Source organism: Conger conger, chromosome 10, assembly GCF_963514075.1.
Source record: "Conger conger chromosome 10, fConCon1.1, whole genome shotgun sequence".
Classification (NCBI taxonomy): Eukaryota; Metazoa; Chordata; class Actinopteri; order Anguilliformes; family Congridae; genus Conger; species Conger conger.
This window is the reverse complement of record NC_083769.1, coordinates 47,425,090-47,441,182: the sequence shown is the minus strand read 5'-3', so window position 1 is coordinate 47,441,182 and position 16,093 is coordinate 47,425,090. Positions and strand designations below refer to the sequence as shown.

The 16,093-nt window shown below is 48.9% G+C and overlaps 1 protein-coding gene across 3 annotated transcripts in view; it reads right to left on the bottom strand.

Annotated features, from left to right (window-relative positions):
* Positions 1–3,298: 3,298 nt before the first annotated feature.
* The window catches only part of pank4 (pantothenate kinase 4 (inactive)), a 26,159-nt gene continuing 13,364 nt past the window's right edge, over positions 3,299–16,093 (bottom strand). For all 3 annotated transcript variants that reach the window (XM_061258321.1, XM_061258319.1, XM_061258320.1), the window contains 11 exons: positions 15,516–15,616; positions 12,750–12,905; positions 11,884–11,996; positions 11,635–11,722; positions 10,865–11,016; positions 9,782–9,837; positions 9,123–9,172; positions 8,526–8,630; positions 7,735–7,835; positions 7,484–7,552; positions 3,299–6,194 (listed from right to left, as the gene is read on the bottom strand). In XM_061258321.1, coding sequence (XP_061114305.1) covers positions 5,963–6,194; positions 7,484–7,552; positions 7,735–7,835; positions 8,526–8,630; positions 9,123–9,172; positions 9,782–9,837; positions 10,865–11,016; positions 11,635–11,722; positions 11,884–11,996; positions 12,750–12,905; positions 15,516–15,616 — 1,223 coding nt within the window. In that variant the 3' untranslated portion in view covers positions 3,299–5,962. The remainder of the gene's footprint in view (positions 6,195–7,483; positions 7,553–7,734; positions 7,836–8,525; positions 8,631–9,122; positions 9,173–9,781; positions 9,838–10,864; positions 11,017–11,634; positions 11,723–11,883; positions 11,997–12,749; positions 12,906–15,515; positions 15,617–16,093) is intronic.

The window sequence follows — 16,093 nt, the reverse complement described above, 5'->3', positions numbered from 1 at the left end:
TGAACCATCGGGTGGGAAAGGATCAGTGGTCAGTGAACCATCGGGTGGGAAAGGATCAGTGGTCAGTGAACCATCGGGTGGGAGAGGATCAGTGGTCAGTGAACCATCGGGTGGGAAAGGATCAGTGGTCAGTGAACCATCGGGTGGGAGAGGAGACCTGGGCCACGCTCAGCCATGACGTAGTGGAACGTTTATTCAAACGGAAACGACGGCTCGTTGAACGTCCTGAACGTTGAACAGTGGGCGGACTGACTGACGTAGGTAAGGTTTGCGCCAATGGCATCCGAGAAGGCCATCCAGTATGTTCCCTAGGCATTAAAGCATAGGTCCACGTCATTATTGATTCGGGTTACACCCCGGACACACCCACCAAACGGGAGCAAACATACCTCAAAGCCCGTTGTAGAACGTTGCACACCGTTGGTAAGAAACATACGGTCTAACACGGGAACCTTAGCAAAGCGTTTTCCGATTGAACGTGCGCCAGCTATCGGCCTCAAGGGCCTTATTGGAGAATTCCTGCCCTCAGGCTTCTACATGCTATGAAGAGTGGGCTGACTGGTTTATACAAGCCGGTTATTGATAAAACAGCATCTCAAGCTAATCGCAGACGATTTGCTTTCACATGACAAGACATTGAGAACTACCGATTCAAGAGAAGGGTGTCTGCTAGACAAGAGAATAATTTCAGTGGTGGTATCCACGACTACCCGAAAGGGACCTCATTAACAGACGCACAGGGCGCTCCTGATTCGGTCGGAGGGCACGGACAGCGACCAGGTGAGGACGTCGTCTTGAAGAAAGACCAGGACTGCGTGCGAGACGCCGTGGCTCTGGAATTTAAATAAGGACACACGCAGGATGTGCTCGACAAAGCGCTGAAATCCACACACGCTCACACATGCGCACGCGGATGTGTAAACCTTTCTGTAATTACAATTTCACCGCATTCGTCTTCCAGCTGAAATTGGGAAATGTCACAATGTGCCAACTTCATAAATGTGCCTCTTCCCATTAAAAATCCCATTACCCGAGGAGCCTGGCAAACTCCATGGATACGGGTCTATAAAAAAAACAAAAAACAAAGAAACGCCTGAAAAAAAATAGTTCCCTTTTGAAAAAAACGAAAACCATCTGGCCCACCAATAAAATAACCGTGACAAGGCCATGTTCAAACGTGCTTATTTATAGAAGGCAGGGGAAAGGCTCCCTTTAATATATACAACCACTAGGTCTAAATGACACATCAATACTCAAGACTGCTGCTCAGTCCAGCCTCCCGCAATGTAGTCTGGGAAATCACTGCTACTCAGTTGTATTGTGGCACGTGGGTGACCCACTCCAAACCGTCAGCAGGCATTTTATCATTGGCGTCCGTGAATACCAGTAACGAGGAGGTTTTAGCACGACATGCATTACATTTCTCCATCACACGGGGAGCAGTGCAGCATGAACAATCTCAACAGGAAGGAGCTGCCGTGTACTGGTATGATAAATACTTAAAAAAAAAAAAGAGGATCATTATCTATATGTGAATGTTTTTTTTGGCTCATTACATGTGCAGTATGAGGGCGATTCTGGGCAGAACATCTCGTGGACATCCTCTGAAACATCCTCGACACTGCCACCTCGTCAGGTGTGGGCGTGTCTATCTTGGTGTCTGGTCCAAATTCGGCCACCCCAAAGCTGAGAAGAGAGAGACAGCTTTTGCACGACAGTCACCGATGTCTCAGAGAAGACTAGAGCAGCACTACTGAACCCCACGTGTCAGCAGGTGAGTGGAGAGCGGTATCTCGACAGGTGAGCGGAGAGCGGTATCTTGACAGGTGAGTGGAGAGCGGTATCTCGACAGGTGAGCGGAGAGCGGTATCTTGACAGGTGAGTGGAGAGCGGTATCTTGACAGGTGAGTGGAGAGCGGTATCTTGACAGGGGAGCGGAGAGCGGTATCTTGACAGGTGAGTGGAGAGCGGTATCTCGACAGGTGAGCGGAGAGCGGTATCTTGACAGGGGAGCGGAGAGCGGTATCTTGACAGGTGAGTGGAGAGCGGTATCTTGACAGGTGAGTGGAGAGCGGTATCTTGACAGGTGAGTGGAGAGCGGTATCTTGACAGGTGAGTGGAGAGCAGTATCTCAGAGCTGCAGCTCAGATGGACCCCCTGCCCTGCCAGCGCATTATCAGCGCCGGACACAGTCACACAGTCCAGACACGCTCCCCCTCCCTCTCCCTCATTACTCCCCACTCCGCCCCGGGCTCCCGCCGGCTTTGATGGCGGTATGAGGCCAGAGCAGACAGACCACAGGCCTCGCTAACCTTAGCCTCGCGATCCGGGGCCCCGCTGGCCCCTGGGAGCACCAGTCACGATACGTATCGTCTTACCGTGCACAGGAGGGAGTGCACACACACACAAACACATACATACATACATACATACACGCACGTGCGCGCACACACGCACACAGATGCATGTACACCTACACACACAGAAATGCATGCATGTACACTCACATACACACAAATGCATGTGTGCGCACAAGTATATACATGCACATACACACACGCATGCTTGAGCACACAAACACGTATGCGTGCACACAATCAAACACACGTGCAACCATGCGTGCACACACACAAACCCACACGTGTACACACACACAAAACACATGCATTACATTACATTAGTGGCATTTGGCAGACGCTCTTATCCAGAGCAACGTACAGTTGATTAGACTAAGCAGGAGACAATCCTCCCCTGGAGCAATGTAGGGTTAAGGGCCTTGCTCAAGGGCCCAACGTCTGTGCGGATCTTATTGTGGCTACACCGGGATTAGAACCACCGACCTTGCGTGTCCCAGTCTTTTACCTTAGCCACTACACTACAGGCCGCTCCACATGCATGCACGTATACAAAAACCCACACGTGCACACATATAGAAACGCACACATACACAAACACGCACAAACACACACTGAAACACAGAGAGCACACTTCCCGTGCAAGCAGCCTCCCACAGCGTGTGTCCGCTCGGCAGCAGGGACAGCCAGTCCCAGCAGAGCTGGGAGAGCCGGGAGAACATAAATCTGCTGCTAGCAGGAGAAAAGGCCATTAGCACAGCGCTACACACACCCTGGCTCCCAGCTCCCTCAAGATCATACAAACCCAACCAACACCAGAGAACAAAGACTCCATAAAACAACTTATCCGTCTGGTCCAGAAGACTCCAAGGGTTTTTTTTGTTTGTTTGATTTTTTTTTTGTTTTTTTGTTTTTTTAGATAAAGCAAGAGCACTTTGTATGAGTGAAGGAATTTTTAAAATATATTTGACATTTAATTACAAGTGATTGTCAAGAGAACACAATCATGTTTTATTCACACAACACTGGATGTTCTCTTTTTTCATTTTTTTTTAAATAAACATTTTTCAGGATATGCAAATGAATCACATATTTACATTGTATATATATACATACATACTGAAGTGGCTATACAAATCCATACGATCAAAGCCCTCAGAAAAGACCAAGCCATTCCAAATAAAGAGTAAGCTGACGTCAGCACCCGCTTTGGTCAGGCTCAAGTTGGGCTGAACCCGCGTTCTGACTGGTGCTCGTTCACGTCCGCGTTCACACACACCGGCGTACTGCTCCGTTCACACTGCAGACGTGCGTTCAACAGCGCGAACGTTCCCCGTTCTGTGCCGCAAACAGTTCTTGTTATACGTTTTTAAACATTCCATTTCATTTCAGTTTGTCACCAACGCCTTTTCAATACAAACGATCCAACTTTGGTCTTACAATGTCAGCTAGGTGATTTGTTGCTTACGTGTAGTTTATTTGTAAAGGTAATAACACATATTACATTGATGAAAGTGCATTATAACAGCCAAATGATTATGAACTTGTGTTCCCTCGCCGTTTTCCCCATAAACAGGTATTTGTTTCGCTGCGCGAAAAACTGTTGCCCAACGTTGGTCTCGAACAAAAAAAAAAAAAAAAAAAACTTTGAATATATCGGCAAACGTTAGCTAACGTTTGCGGTCTTGAACGCACGTCTGGTGACTGTCCAGCTTGTCCGGGCTTTCCGCGGGCTTTCCTCGAAGGCCGAGAGGCCCGCCTCAAAGCAGAGCAGGTTTTCATTGTGATTGACAGCGGAGTGAATCACAATCACCGGCAAAACTAATCACCTTAAAGAATCAGCTGCCAAAAACTGCAACACCGCACAGCCATTAATAGCACACAATGTGCTACGGAGGCTGTTGTTCTGGCTATTCAAAAACAATAAACCTAAGATCTTGCAGTAGCAGAAGCATTAATTCTCCAAAAAAAGCACCACAACGCTTTAGTTAGACAATCACGCTGTTCGGTTGAAATGTACTTGAGGTACCCGCGTCAATTCAACAGACTGTTTCAGAATAACATTTGCTTAGCCTCGATTACTGTGGAACCACGCCTCCAATTACATTTCATCACAAATGAATGCATTGTGAGCAAAAATAAAGTGTATCTACATAGCAATATGACGCCCTTTATAGTACAATACTGACACCTAGTGGCCACAAGAGTTCACGCAGCTTTCTGGTCAATTAGTTCTATGCTTCCTCTTGTGAAAACTAGGCATATCCACCGCATGAAATGTAGCTCTTTAGCTTCTAATACTACTGAAAAAACAACAGTCAGCCCCCATTATCATAATCAGGCCTCGGAAATGGGGAATAGACAGTCAGTTTGGACAGTCATTGAACAGAAAGGTAAAATACAACAGCAGTGACCAGAACTGAATAAATAACAATGCCTTATCTTGTATTGAGCCTTGTAATAATTTTATTCCCTGATTCTTCAATTGAACTTAAACTGAAATGGCTTTAGTAAAAAGAACTAAACTACCACCACAAGGCACATTGACAACTTAACAGTGAAAGTGCTATACTTTGTTTTGATGGAAAGCTAATCGCCAGCTAATCGATTTTACAAGCAATTATAGTTTACTCAAAATAAACTACTAACAACTTCCCTGAAATCCATTAGTGCTGGATGATAAGTGATAAATGAAATTATCCCAAACAAACATTGTGTTGATCAGCTTGTGCGACTACTTATGCGTCTCCAAACATGGACCAGTGGTTTGAATCAAAATTCTAGTGGCGTTGTTTAACACTTCATTATGCGATTAAAACTGGACAGATTTGCTCCGTAAGTCGTTGTTCGACGACCCTGGAGAGATCGAGCGAATAAAAGTCACACGCAGGTTAAAATGGCAGGAATCCCGAAGTCCCTGTGACACTGACAAGCCCCCGAAAGGAAAGCTCTAGACCCGGACCAAACGTGAGCTGGAGACGACCTCACACAGGGCAGCTGAGAAGAAGGTAGTGGAGGTTTCCCTGTGAGAATCTCGAGGTTGTGGTTGCCGTGGCGCGACCCTCACCCTGGGACAGAGGGCCGTCGTTACGCAGCGTGAGTGACGCGTCCGTCGTCATGGCAGCCAGCATGAGGATTAATGTCAGTTATAGTTTTGAACGTGAGCGGAGAGAACGGACCTTTCCAGCCACAGAGATGGGGTGCGACCGACAGCGTCAATGAATGTCCCGTCCAATAACTCCACAACTCTTTGCCTGCTTCCTAAAAATAGTCCCGCCGTCTCAGCACAAAATTAGACCTTTTAGAAAGCCGTCGTGAAACACGTGGAACAAAACCCCACAATATTCAGTTGTTGCCTTATTTTTTCGGGAGGACCGATCACATGAAAGCGCATTCATTAAAACAGCACAGGCCCTCCCCCCCTCACAAATCAAACGCCGCAGAGGATCGACCACAACTCAACCAACTCCCTCTCACACCTCCCCCGAGTGCTCCCCTGTCCAAAACACCCATCAGAAAACCACCACACATCACCCGGATGTAAGGGGTGCCCTCCTCACACCCCCCGGGGCAGAGACAGGCGGCGGGGGGGGGGGGGGGGGGGGGCTTCACTGCGCCCCGTCCTGGCTCTTGGGCGGCTGCTCGTACTTGAAGACCACGCTGAAGATCTTCCCGCCGAGCCGCTCGGCCAGCCAGGAGTTCTTGATGACGGCCATCTTGAGGCTCTCGCAGGTGAGCGTGGCGTAGTAGTTGGTGTGGATGGCGCGGCCCATGCCCTCGATCACCACCAGGTCTGTGTGCCGCTCACGCACCACCGTGGCCAGCACCTTGTCCAGGCGGCTGGGGACGGGGGGAAACCACACACACACCCTCAGGCTGGAGCTACAGCAGACGCGCTGCACTCGTTCCCAACCGGCACCCGGGCTAGTGGACTATAGCAGTGGCTGTGTAGTGAGCGATAGGAGTAACCGCAAGAATCCACTAGCATGGGTGCAGAGTGGGAGCGAGCTCCACAACATGAACGCTACACATCCACTGTAATTACAGACTTAGTCATTACATTACATTACATTATTGGCATTTGGCAGACGCTCTTTGGCAGAGCGAAGTACAGTTGATTAGACTAAGCAGGAGACAATCCTCCCCTGGAGCAATGCAGGGTTAAGGGCCTTGCTCAAGGGCCCAACGGCTGTGCGGATCTTATTGTGGCTACACTGGGATTAGAACCACCGACCTTGCGTGTCCCAGTCATTTACCTTAACCACTACACTACAGGCCGCCCTTGTACAGGCGCACAGGGCACAGGGCGCAGGGCGCAGGGCACAGGGCACAGGGCACAGGGCACAGGGCACAGGGCACAGGGCACAGAGCACAGGCTGCAGTCAGTGAGCCAGTATGGGGCAGCCATCTTGTTCAGATGAATAAAAAGGATAAACTAGCTAACACAAGAGCAACGATGGGGACACTGCTGTAGGATGTGCAGTCTTTCTGATGAGGACCAACAAAGGCCTTTTCTCACTGCAGTCATTTAACTCTGTCAGTCCCAAGAGTGCCATATGACACTCTCACCCTTATACAATCAGTGCTATACTATTATTTTGAGCCCCTATTAAAACCCTAATAAATTCTCAACCAAAGCAAAAACCCCTTGGGATTTTGGTGGAGTCTCTTCATATTGGGCCGGGGACTGAAAGGGTTAAGGTCACATGGTACTCTCTCCTAATAGAGATGTTCCCCAGACGGGAGACCCCAATCAGTCTATCTGAAAATCTAATCATCCCAAATAATTAGATAAATCTTTGCGCAAAATGGCTACCCCACATCACCCACAGGGTGGTTAACGTAATGATATGCTGGATTCATTTTGATTAAAGGGGATAGAAAATCATGCAGAAAAATGTTAATCAATGAGGGGGCGGGCAGGTAGGAGGAAGGTTGAACACACTGGTGAGGTACATCAACTATTTTCATTATAAACATTTTGCAGTATTCATATTCAGAGCAACATTTATGAACTGCACTTCCCCCAAGGGTCTTTCAGCGCACTTGTCCCTTGTTATGGGTTTGCACTTTGTTGTATGAAGCGTGTCTGCCAAATGTAACGAAGATTCCACGCAGAAGGAACCCACCTCAAATCCAGACACGGCGAACTGGATCCACTCTGGACCAGGGTCAACCTGTCGTCCCGAACGGCCGTCCTGCAACACACCGTTAACACCTCTTAATTTAACCGCCGTTCAAACCCCGTCCCTCCCCCCGACGCGCAAGGCCCGGTCACATCAATCACCCCTCAATACCACCCCCGGCGTTCCCGCCGTCCCATCCACTCACAACCTGCCGTGCCGCGCTGAGGGCTTAGAGAGGGACAGAAAAGGCTTACTGAATAACGGTATCCATGGCAGCGATCCTCTCCGTCAGGATCTGCAGCTCACTGTTGGTGACATCGTTCAGCGCCGGGCCCGAGTTGCTGGCCAGCACAACCTGGAAGATAAAGAGACCGGCTGGAAAAGCCCTAATCCAGATAAACGCAACCGCTCATTCACAGTTTAGTTACGGCTGGAGGATCTGACACGGCCTCCAAGATAAATCGTTTATAAAAAGTACCGCAATGACTTTAAGCCATGCCTCTAACGTGATGGAAATACACTCCAGCAAACTATAATTACTACACACATGAGCTGAATGATGTCATTTCATCAGATTAAGAAAAGAACCAAACCTTCCTAATACACTTAATCTAATAATACACTTAAATCAAACCAGAATACACCCAGGGGGGCATATCGTGGAGCAGGATTACAGACTTGGCAGGATAAATTCACAGAGTAAAACCCAGAACCCTTCCAGAATTTGAACGTAGAAAAACCGCCGTTGTGGGTTTCCCTCTTCTATTTACCCTGCTAACTCAGTAATCCTGCTTCACGATATAAGCCCTGGACGCCGGTCCAAAGTTAATTACATTTCTGTCTACATACATAATAAACAAAACCTCAATTCCAAATTCAATTTTGCAGGAGGCTAGTGCACATAACAGATCCAATCACAGGCCTGTTTGCCGGGCGAAACAGGGGTGTGTACACTGGGATCTGTGCTGGGTTAAAAATCCTCCATCACCGGTGCAGGGGGGGGCCCAGGGAGAACCCAGCGACGGCCAGGGAAGAAGCCTCTTACCTCCGTACCCCGGCAGAGGAGCTCTCTAACAAATGGGAAGACCCCCAGAATGATGTCTATCCCACTATTATCTACGAAAAACAAGGCACATGTATGAGGAGGCCCCTGCAAGAGAAAGCCAGTAAGCACAGTATTCAATCACGTGGTCATCACAAGCAGATATACACACAACAACAGCAACAGCAGCAACAGCAACAGCAGCAACAACAGCAACAGCAACAGCAACAGCAACAACGCGACTAATACACATTTGTACAGGGTAGGTTTTTACTACCGTCAGCACATATAGAAAACTGAAGAAAACGAGTAAACAGCTAACTGGGAGGGGGGGATCTGGATCCACAGTCTCTGAGTGAGTGGTGGTAAAGTCCTTCAGAAGCTCTGAAGATGGTTGGGCTAGCATATACAGCCAAAATGGTGTCGACAAAGTTTCAACATTTCTTGATGAATGATCGATTAGAATGGAGAATTAAGTTCGATAAACAAATTGAGTGGAATAAAAACATTTCTTAAACCTTCATCCGATGACACGAGGCGGACAGAACTGCGTGTCGGTCATACGTCACGTACATAAAACACCGAAATGAAAGCGCTCACCTTCAGTCTTTCCACCCACTGGTCAAAGCAATCCACCAGCCACGGGCGCTCTGCACAGAGAAGAGGTAAGATAAGACGTCTGCTCTCGTAATGAAAGGTTATGAAATTAACGGCACGTTCATTCGATTATTATTTACACAAGAACACATCATTATGAGAACAGGCTATTCAACCCATCTAAGGCTAAGTCTTATCTAACAATTACAACGGAGGCGCCCAATCTTATCTGAAAGGGCCTGATCAGAGTGTTGGGTTTTTTTTTTCCAGCACTATAACACCTGATTGTGTCCTGGCCTTGATTCAAGACCATAATTAGTTAATCTGGTGAGTCATGTGTATTAGTGCTGGGCTGAAACAAAAACTAGCATCCACACTGGTCCTTCGGATTACACTGGACACCGGAACTGGAGTATTCAGCGCTGAGACAGTACGCAGCACTGACGCAGTGCACACAATAACCAAAGGTGTTCTTCAGTACCTAGCTGGGATCTCCCTCATTACATCCATCAGAATGTGGGCATTGTCACAAATCAAAACTTCTATTTCCATATCGAATAGAAGCCACTAGAACTGCGTCTTCGTGCTTGCTCACATTGCAACAGGACAGAACATACTTAAATACCATTAAAAACATAATCGCTGTTATACAAGACAAATACCTTGCAGTTGCCGTTTGGCTTCTTCAAACCCGAATTCTGGGTCCGACTCCAGCACACTGAAACATTAAGAGAGGCTTCAACGTTCTGCTCCACTGTTTGAGAGAGCACATCATAGCCTTTTCTTGGTGAGGACATGAAATGCACACACAGATACAGAAAACACAAACAAACAATTTTTCCAAGAAATTACCCAAATCCGCAGCTGGATGGACACACAGCAGGGATACTCAATCGCACCCAGAAAGGGCTGGGGTGGGGTGGCCTGTAGCGTAGTGGCTAAGGTACATGACTGGGACCTGCAAGGTCGTCGGTTCGATAATAAGATCTACACAGCCGTTGGGCCCTTGAGGCCCTTAACCCTGCATTGCTCTCCTGCTTGGTCTAATCAACTTTACATCACTCTGGATAAGAGCGTCTGCCAAATGCCAGTAACGCAATGTAATGTAATGTAATGTGTGGGTGCAGGCTTTTGTTCCAACCATGCAGTTACACACCTGACTCTACCTAATCCACTACTCGAGTCTTTGTGAAGAACCTTGACTGGCAGAAATGGTTGGAAGAGAAGCCAGCCACCCACACCGGCCCTTTCTGGGAAAAACCGAGCACCCCAGATCTACTGTTTGTGTACTTGAGCAGAACCAAAATATCCGATCCTCATATCCTCTTTTTTATTTTTCAGAGTGAGTGTCGAGGACCCGGCCCTAGGCCCCCCTGATGAGAGACTGACGGGGGATGGGTTTGGAAGGAATGCATTGTTAACCCCTCACACACGCCATCGAGGTGGTAGTAAGAACGCCCGTAAGAAGAGAAATATGTGGTTCACAGATAATGAGCAGCCATACTTGTCAGTAGAGGAGTCTGAAGTCGGGGGACTTAGATTTAGGGTTTTAAGGAGCAAGGTTAAAGTTCTGACTGAGATACCCCAACCCTACAGGGGAGGGGCACAATGCCTGGCTAAAGAAAAAAAATAAGGAAAATGGAAAGGATGTCAATATCGAAAGAATATTAAGAGGCTTTAAGGGCCTTCCTGATTATAGCATGAGGACCCCCCCAGCATGCACGGACCAGTTGGGGAGTACTCACTCCGACACGGCTTTGGCCCCCCAGTCGAACACGTTGCCCGCCAGGAGCCCCTTGATCAGGGCGAACTGCCTCTGCTCCCAGCTCAGCTTCTCCAGGGCCTTCACCGCCTTCTGGAAGTACTTGAGGGCCTGGTCGTTCTCCCGCTGTTTGATCTGCAGTGGGGCGGCCATTACAGAGAGATCCTGAGGCAAGCGGCCGGAACTTGAGAGCACGTAATATAGAGCAGGGGTCTCCAACCCTGGTCCTGGGGAGGGACAGGGTCTGCTGGTTTCTGTTTTCACCTTAAAATTAGCACCTGGTTGAGACCCATGTAACCAGGTGAGGTGAGATAATGAATCAATCAGAGCAGTTGATCACATGGTTCTCACCTCACCTGGTTACCTGGGTCTCAACTGGGTGCTGATTTTAAGGTGAACACAACAAAAACCAACAGACCCTGTGGCTCTCCAGGACCAGGGTTGACGTATAGAGACAGTGACGCCAACAGAAATAAATCCAGACTTTTAACCGGAGGTTGCAAACTCTTTTTTTGTTTTTTTCACCCCAAAATTTCAGCAGACCACGTAGACCCACGAAAAACCAGCTGAAGTGAGTCAAGCGTGTAATTAACTGATAAAGCTAGTGAGAAGATGGAATATTAAGAGTTTAGCAGCACACCTGCTTGCAGGAAACATCCCGAGCTTTCACAAGAACAGAGTGAATGAGACAGAGAGACAGAGAGACAGAGAGCAAGCGAGGCACTACATGGAGGAATACGAGTCATCTCAAACCTTAGAGTAGGGGTCAGGAAAGTTGAACTCGTTCAGACAGTGCTCCCTGGTGTCTAACAGACTCCTGACCGTGAGGGACCCGTAGGCACTGAAAGAGGAGAACGGCTCTGTCAGCAGAGACACACACCAGAGAAAGAGGGGAAGGGGGGGGTTCAGCACATTACGAGGGACGCTGTGATGGAAAGGTAGACCGACCGGACGGCAGCAGATTAGAGGAAGGTTTGGAGAGGCCGGGAGACGGGCACTCACAAGGGCTGCTGCCTCAGGGTCTGGAGCTTGTGGCAGTATTTCTGGCGGAACTTCTCGGCCCGCTCCACGGCCTGGGGAAGGTCCGGCTGGCTGGCCACGGCCCGCTTCACCACCTGCACACACCGTCGCAGGTTTATGACACGCACTGCCTGGTCCTGAGCCTCTCACACACCGTCGCAGGTTTATGACACGCACTGCCTGGTCATGAGCCTCTCACACACCGTCGCAGGTTTATGACACGCACTGCCTGGTCCTGAGCCTCTCACACACCGTCGCAGGTTTATGACACGCACTGCCTGGTCCTGAGCCTCTCACACACCGTCGCAGGTTTATGACACGCACGGCATGGTCCTGAGCCTCTCGCACACCGTCGCAGGTTTATGACACGCACTGCCTGGTCCTGAGCCTCTCACACACCGTCGCAGGTTTATGACACGCACTGCATGGTCCTGAGCCTCTCACACACCAACACACACACTGCACTAAGGCACACACTATGCTAATGCAGACACTCTTTAACAGATGCGCACACACACACACACACACACACACACGCGCGCGCTAACCACATACTAACCACACACACTACACTAAGCACACACTACACTAACGCAGACACTCTCTAACAGATGCACACACACACACACACACACACACACACACACACACACACACACACGTTAACCACGCTAACCACATACTAACCACATACTAACCACATACTAACCACATACTAACCACACACACTACACCGAGCACACACAACACTAACCACACAATCATTTAACAGTGATTGTAGATGGAAAGAGAACAGTATGGCAGGTGACCGGCGCCGTAAACACCGGGTCAGAACCGCGTCCCCTCACCCCGTCCAGCGCCTCCTCGAAGCAGAAGAGCCAGTACTCCCGCGCCAGCGCGTCCTCCGTCAGGTCCACGGTGTCGGGGATGTAGGACGAGGGGTCCTGCAGGAGGGGCAGGTTCACCAGCTTCCTCTCCAGACGGTCCATCTCCAGCATGTCAAACTGCAGCATCACAACACCGCAACATCACAACCATGAGCAAACTGCATACATTTAACATGTGTCAAACTGCATCACAACCATAAACAAACTGCATACATTTAACATGTGTCAAACTGCAGTATCACAACACCGCAACATCACAACCATGAACAAACTGCATTCATTTAACGTGTCAAACTGCAACATCACAACATCGCAGCCATAAACAAACAACTGCATTCATTTAACACGTGTCAAACTGCAGCATCACATCACAACCATGAACAAACTGCATTAATTCAACGTGTCAAACTGCAGCATCACAACATCACAACCATAAGCAAACTGCATTCATTTAACATGTCAAACTGCAGCATCACAACATCGCAACCATAAACAAACTGCATTCATTTAACATGCGTCAAACTGCAGCATCACAACATCGCAGCCATACACAAACTGCATTCATTTAACGTGTCAAACTGCAACATCACAACATCGCAGCCATACACAAACTGCATTCATTTAACGTGTCAAACTGCAACATCACAACATCGCAGCCATACACAAACTGCATTAATTTCACGTGTCAAATGTGTGTACAGCAACTTCTGAACTCCCCATGATAGTCATTAGGCTACTTCTACAGGAAACACGGCAGCACTAAAGCAGCATTTACAGAACACCACAAGCTTTCCAAATTAAGGGGGGTGGGGTTTGTGTACACTTGTTTGAATAACTGAATGGCCGAATGCAAAAATATTTACATGAAAAATGTAAACCCTCCTCTCTTTATTCCCCTGGTTATTCTGCGTTGTCATCGTTTACACATCGAGACCAAACCTACCCAAATTTCACAGCCCTTAGGAGCACTATGAAACACTGAACATCAGCCCTTTAGTAAGGAACACGCTGAAATGAGCTCACACAGTTTAAGGGGAGACGGATCAGTGCTGCTGTGTATCACAGCACCATAGACGAGCAAAGCTGAAGCAGGTAGCAGGACAGCCACGCCAAGAGCTAAAACACACACCGGTGCACAAGAGCAACTATCTGCACAAACAACACGTACAAAGCTGTGTGCACACAAGCAAACTGATTCCAACACTGTCAGTTAAAACACGGTGTACATGGGTGTAATCATATAGAGGTAGCCGTTAAAATATGACACACACACAAGCGACTACCAGTAAAACCGGCATCTTGAACGGTGTCCACACACACACACACACACACACACACACACACACACACACACACACACACACACACACTTGTGACTAACTGTAAAACCAGTATCTTAAACACAGTGCGCGTGCACACACACAGTGGAAAGACCAGAAGCTGTGGGGTTAGGCACCAGGATTCTCACACACACACACACACACACACACACACACACACACACACACAGCTGAAAGACTCAGGGGTTAGGCTCCAGACTGCAACACACACTCTCACAGCTGAAAAACCCTGGGGTTAGGCTCCAGACTATGGCACACACTGCGTGAGGATGTACTTACGGGAAACTGACACAAAGAGAGGGGTGAGATGGATGGATATGAAAAAGAAAGTGAAAACAGGGAGTGTTAGAGGAAATCTGAGGATGTAGGCTGAGGTCGGTAAGAGCTATGCATCCGAGATCGGACGTCTTCAAAGCTAAGAAAAAACAACAATACTCAAAACACGCTCCCAAGACACGTTCATATTTCAGAAATAAGTGTCAAACTCTTTTGTGCTAGGTTCATCATTAAGCTTTAGCTCTGGCAGATGATGTTGCCGGTTCGATCCTGCCCTAGGTGTGTCGAAGTGTCTCTGAGCAAGACACCCAACCTTCAAATGCTCCTGATGAGCTGATTGGTGCCACACCGTTGGTGTGTGAGTGTGTGGGTGAATGAGAGGCGTAAGTAGTAAAGCGATTTGAATAAAAGCGCTATATAAAAGCTGCAATGCCTCCTCTTACAGCCAGTCACGCGGTCTGGACCACAGGCCCTGCGATGGCTCGCATTGGTTCGCGCGACCGTACGTTCAGACCCCGCCAGAGGCAGGAAACGCACTGAGCCTGGAGACGGGTGTCCCTGAACTGTGCCGAGACCTGGCCAGCCTCCATAAGACCGGGGGGGGGGGGGGGGCAAGGAGCATTCCTCCGGGCTGGGAAAAGCCCAAACACGGTCCCCCAAGGGGAACGAGCACAAAAATGCCAAAAGCGATAGGAATTCTGGGATGGGCTTTCTCCTGTCCTGAGGGAGTGGTCGGCCCACAGACGGGTCATGGAGCGCTCGGGCCCAACTTAACGAGTACATAATACAGTTAGGTTTGTGTTGCAGAGGCTGCTGGCCAGCTGCAATAGGGAAACGGCACAGTACGACTGGGGTACTGCCACAGAGAGCCTGCTTCTAAGGCACTCAACCTGAACCGCTGAGTAAATACCCCTCTGCAATTAACTGCATCACAGTGCGTCACCCCGACAGGCAGACATAATGAAGTATAGCAACAACGGGATTAAAATACGCATGCTAAATAATAATATGAATAAATGCATGAAATGAAAGAAACGGATTGTTTCTCGGGGCGCGGGGAAACCGGCCGCTCCCGCCATGCCGGCGTTGCCGTGGCGACGGCGGTACTCACCGTTCCGCTGCGCGCGCGCTGCATGGGGTTCAGGTCCGGAGAGACGCTCATCAGCCCAGAGCTCCCGGCGTAGTTCTCTCCCCAGCTGTACTGGTTAGGGTCTGAGGAGGGAGAGCGTCGCCATCAACCGCCGCCCTGAGCATCTCTGAGAGTATAACATCTCTGTCTGAGCTCAGGAGAACAGCATCTCTGTCTGAGCTCAGGAGAACAGCATCTCTGTCTGAGCTCAGGAGAACAGCATCTCTGTCTGATGCCCAGACTACAGCATCTCTGTCTGATGCCCAGACTACAGCATCTCTGTCTGATGCCCAGACTACAGCATCTCTGTCTGATGCCCAGACTACAGCATCTCTGTCTGATGACCAGACTACAGCATCTTTGCCTGTGCTGAGTACAGCATCTTTGCCTGTGCTGAGTACAGCATCTTTGCCTGTGCTGAGTACAGCATCTTTGCCTGTGCTGAGTACAGCATATTTGCCTGTGCTGAGTACAGCATCTTTGCCTGTGCTGAGTACAGCATCTTTGCCTGTGCTCAGAGTACAGCATCTTTGCCTGTGCTCAGAGTACAGCATCTTTGC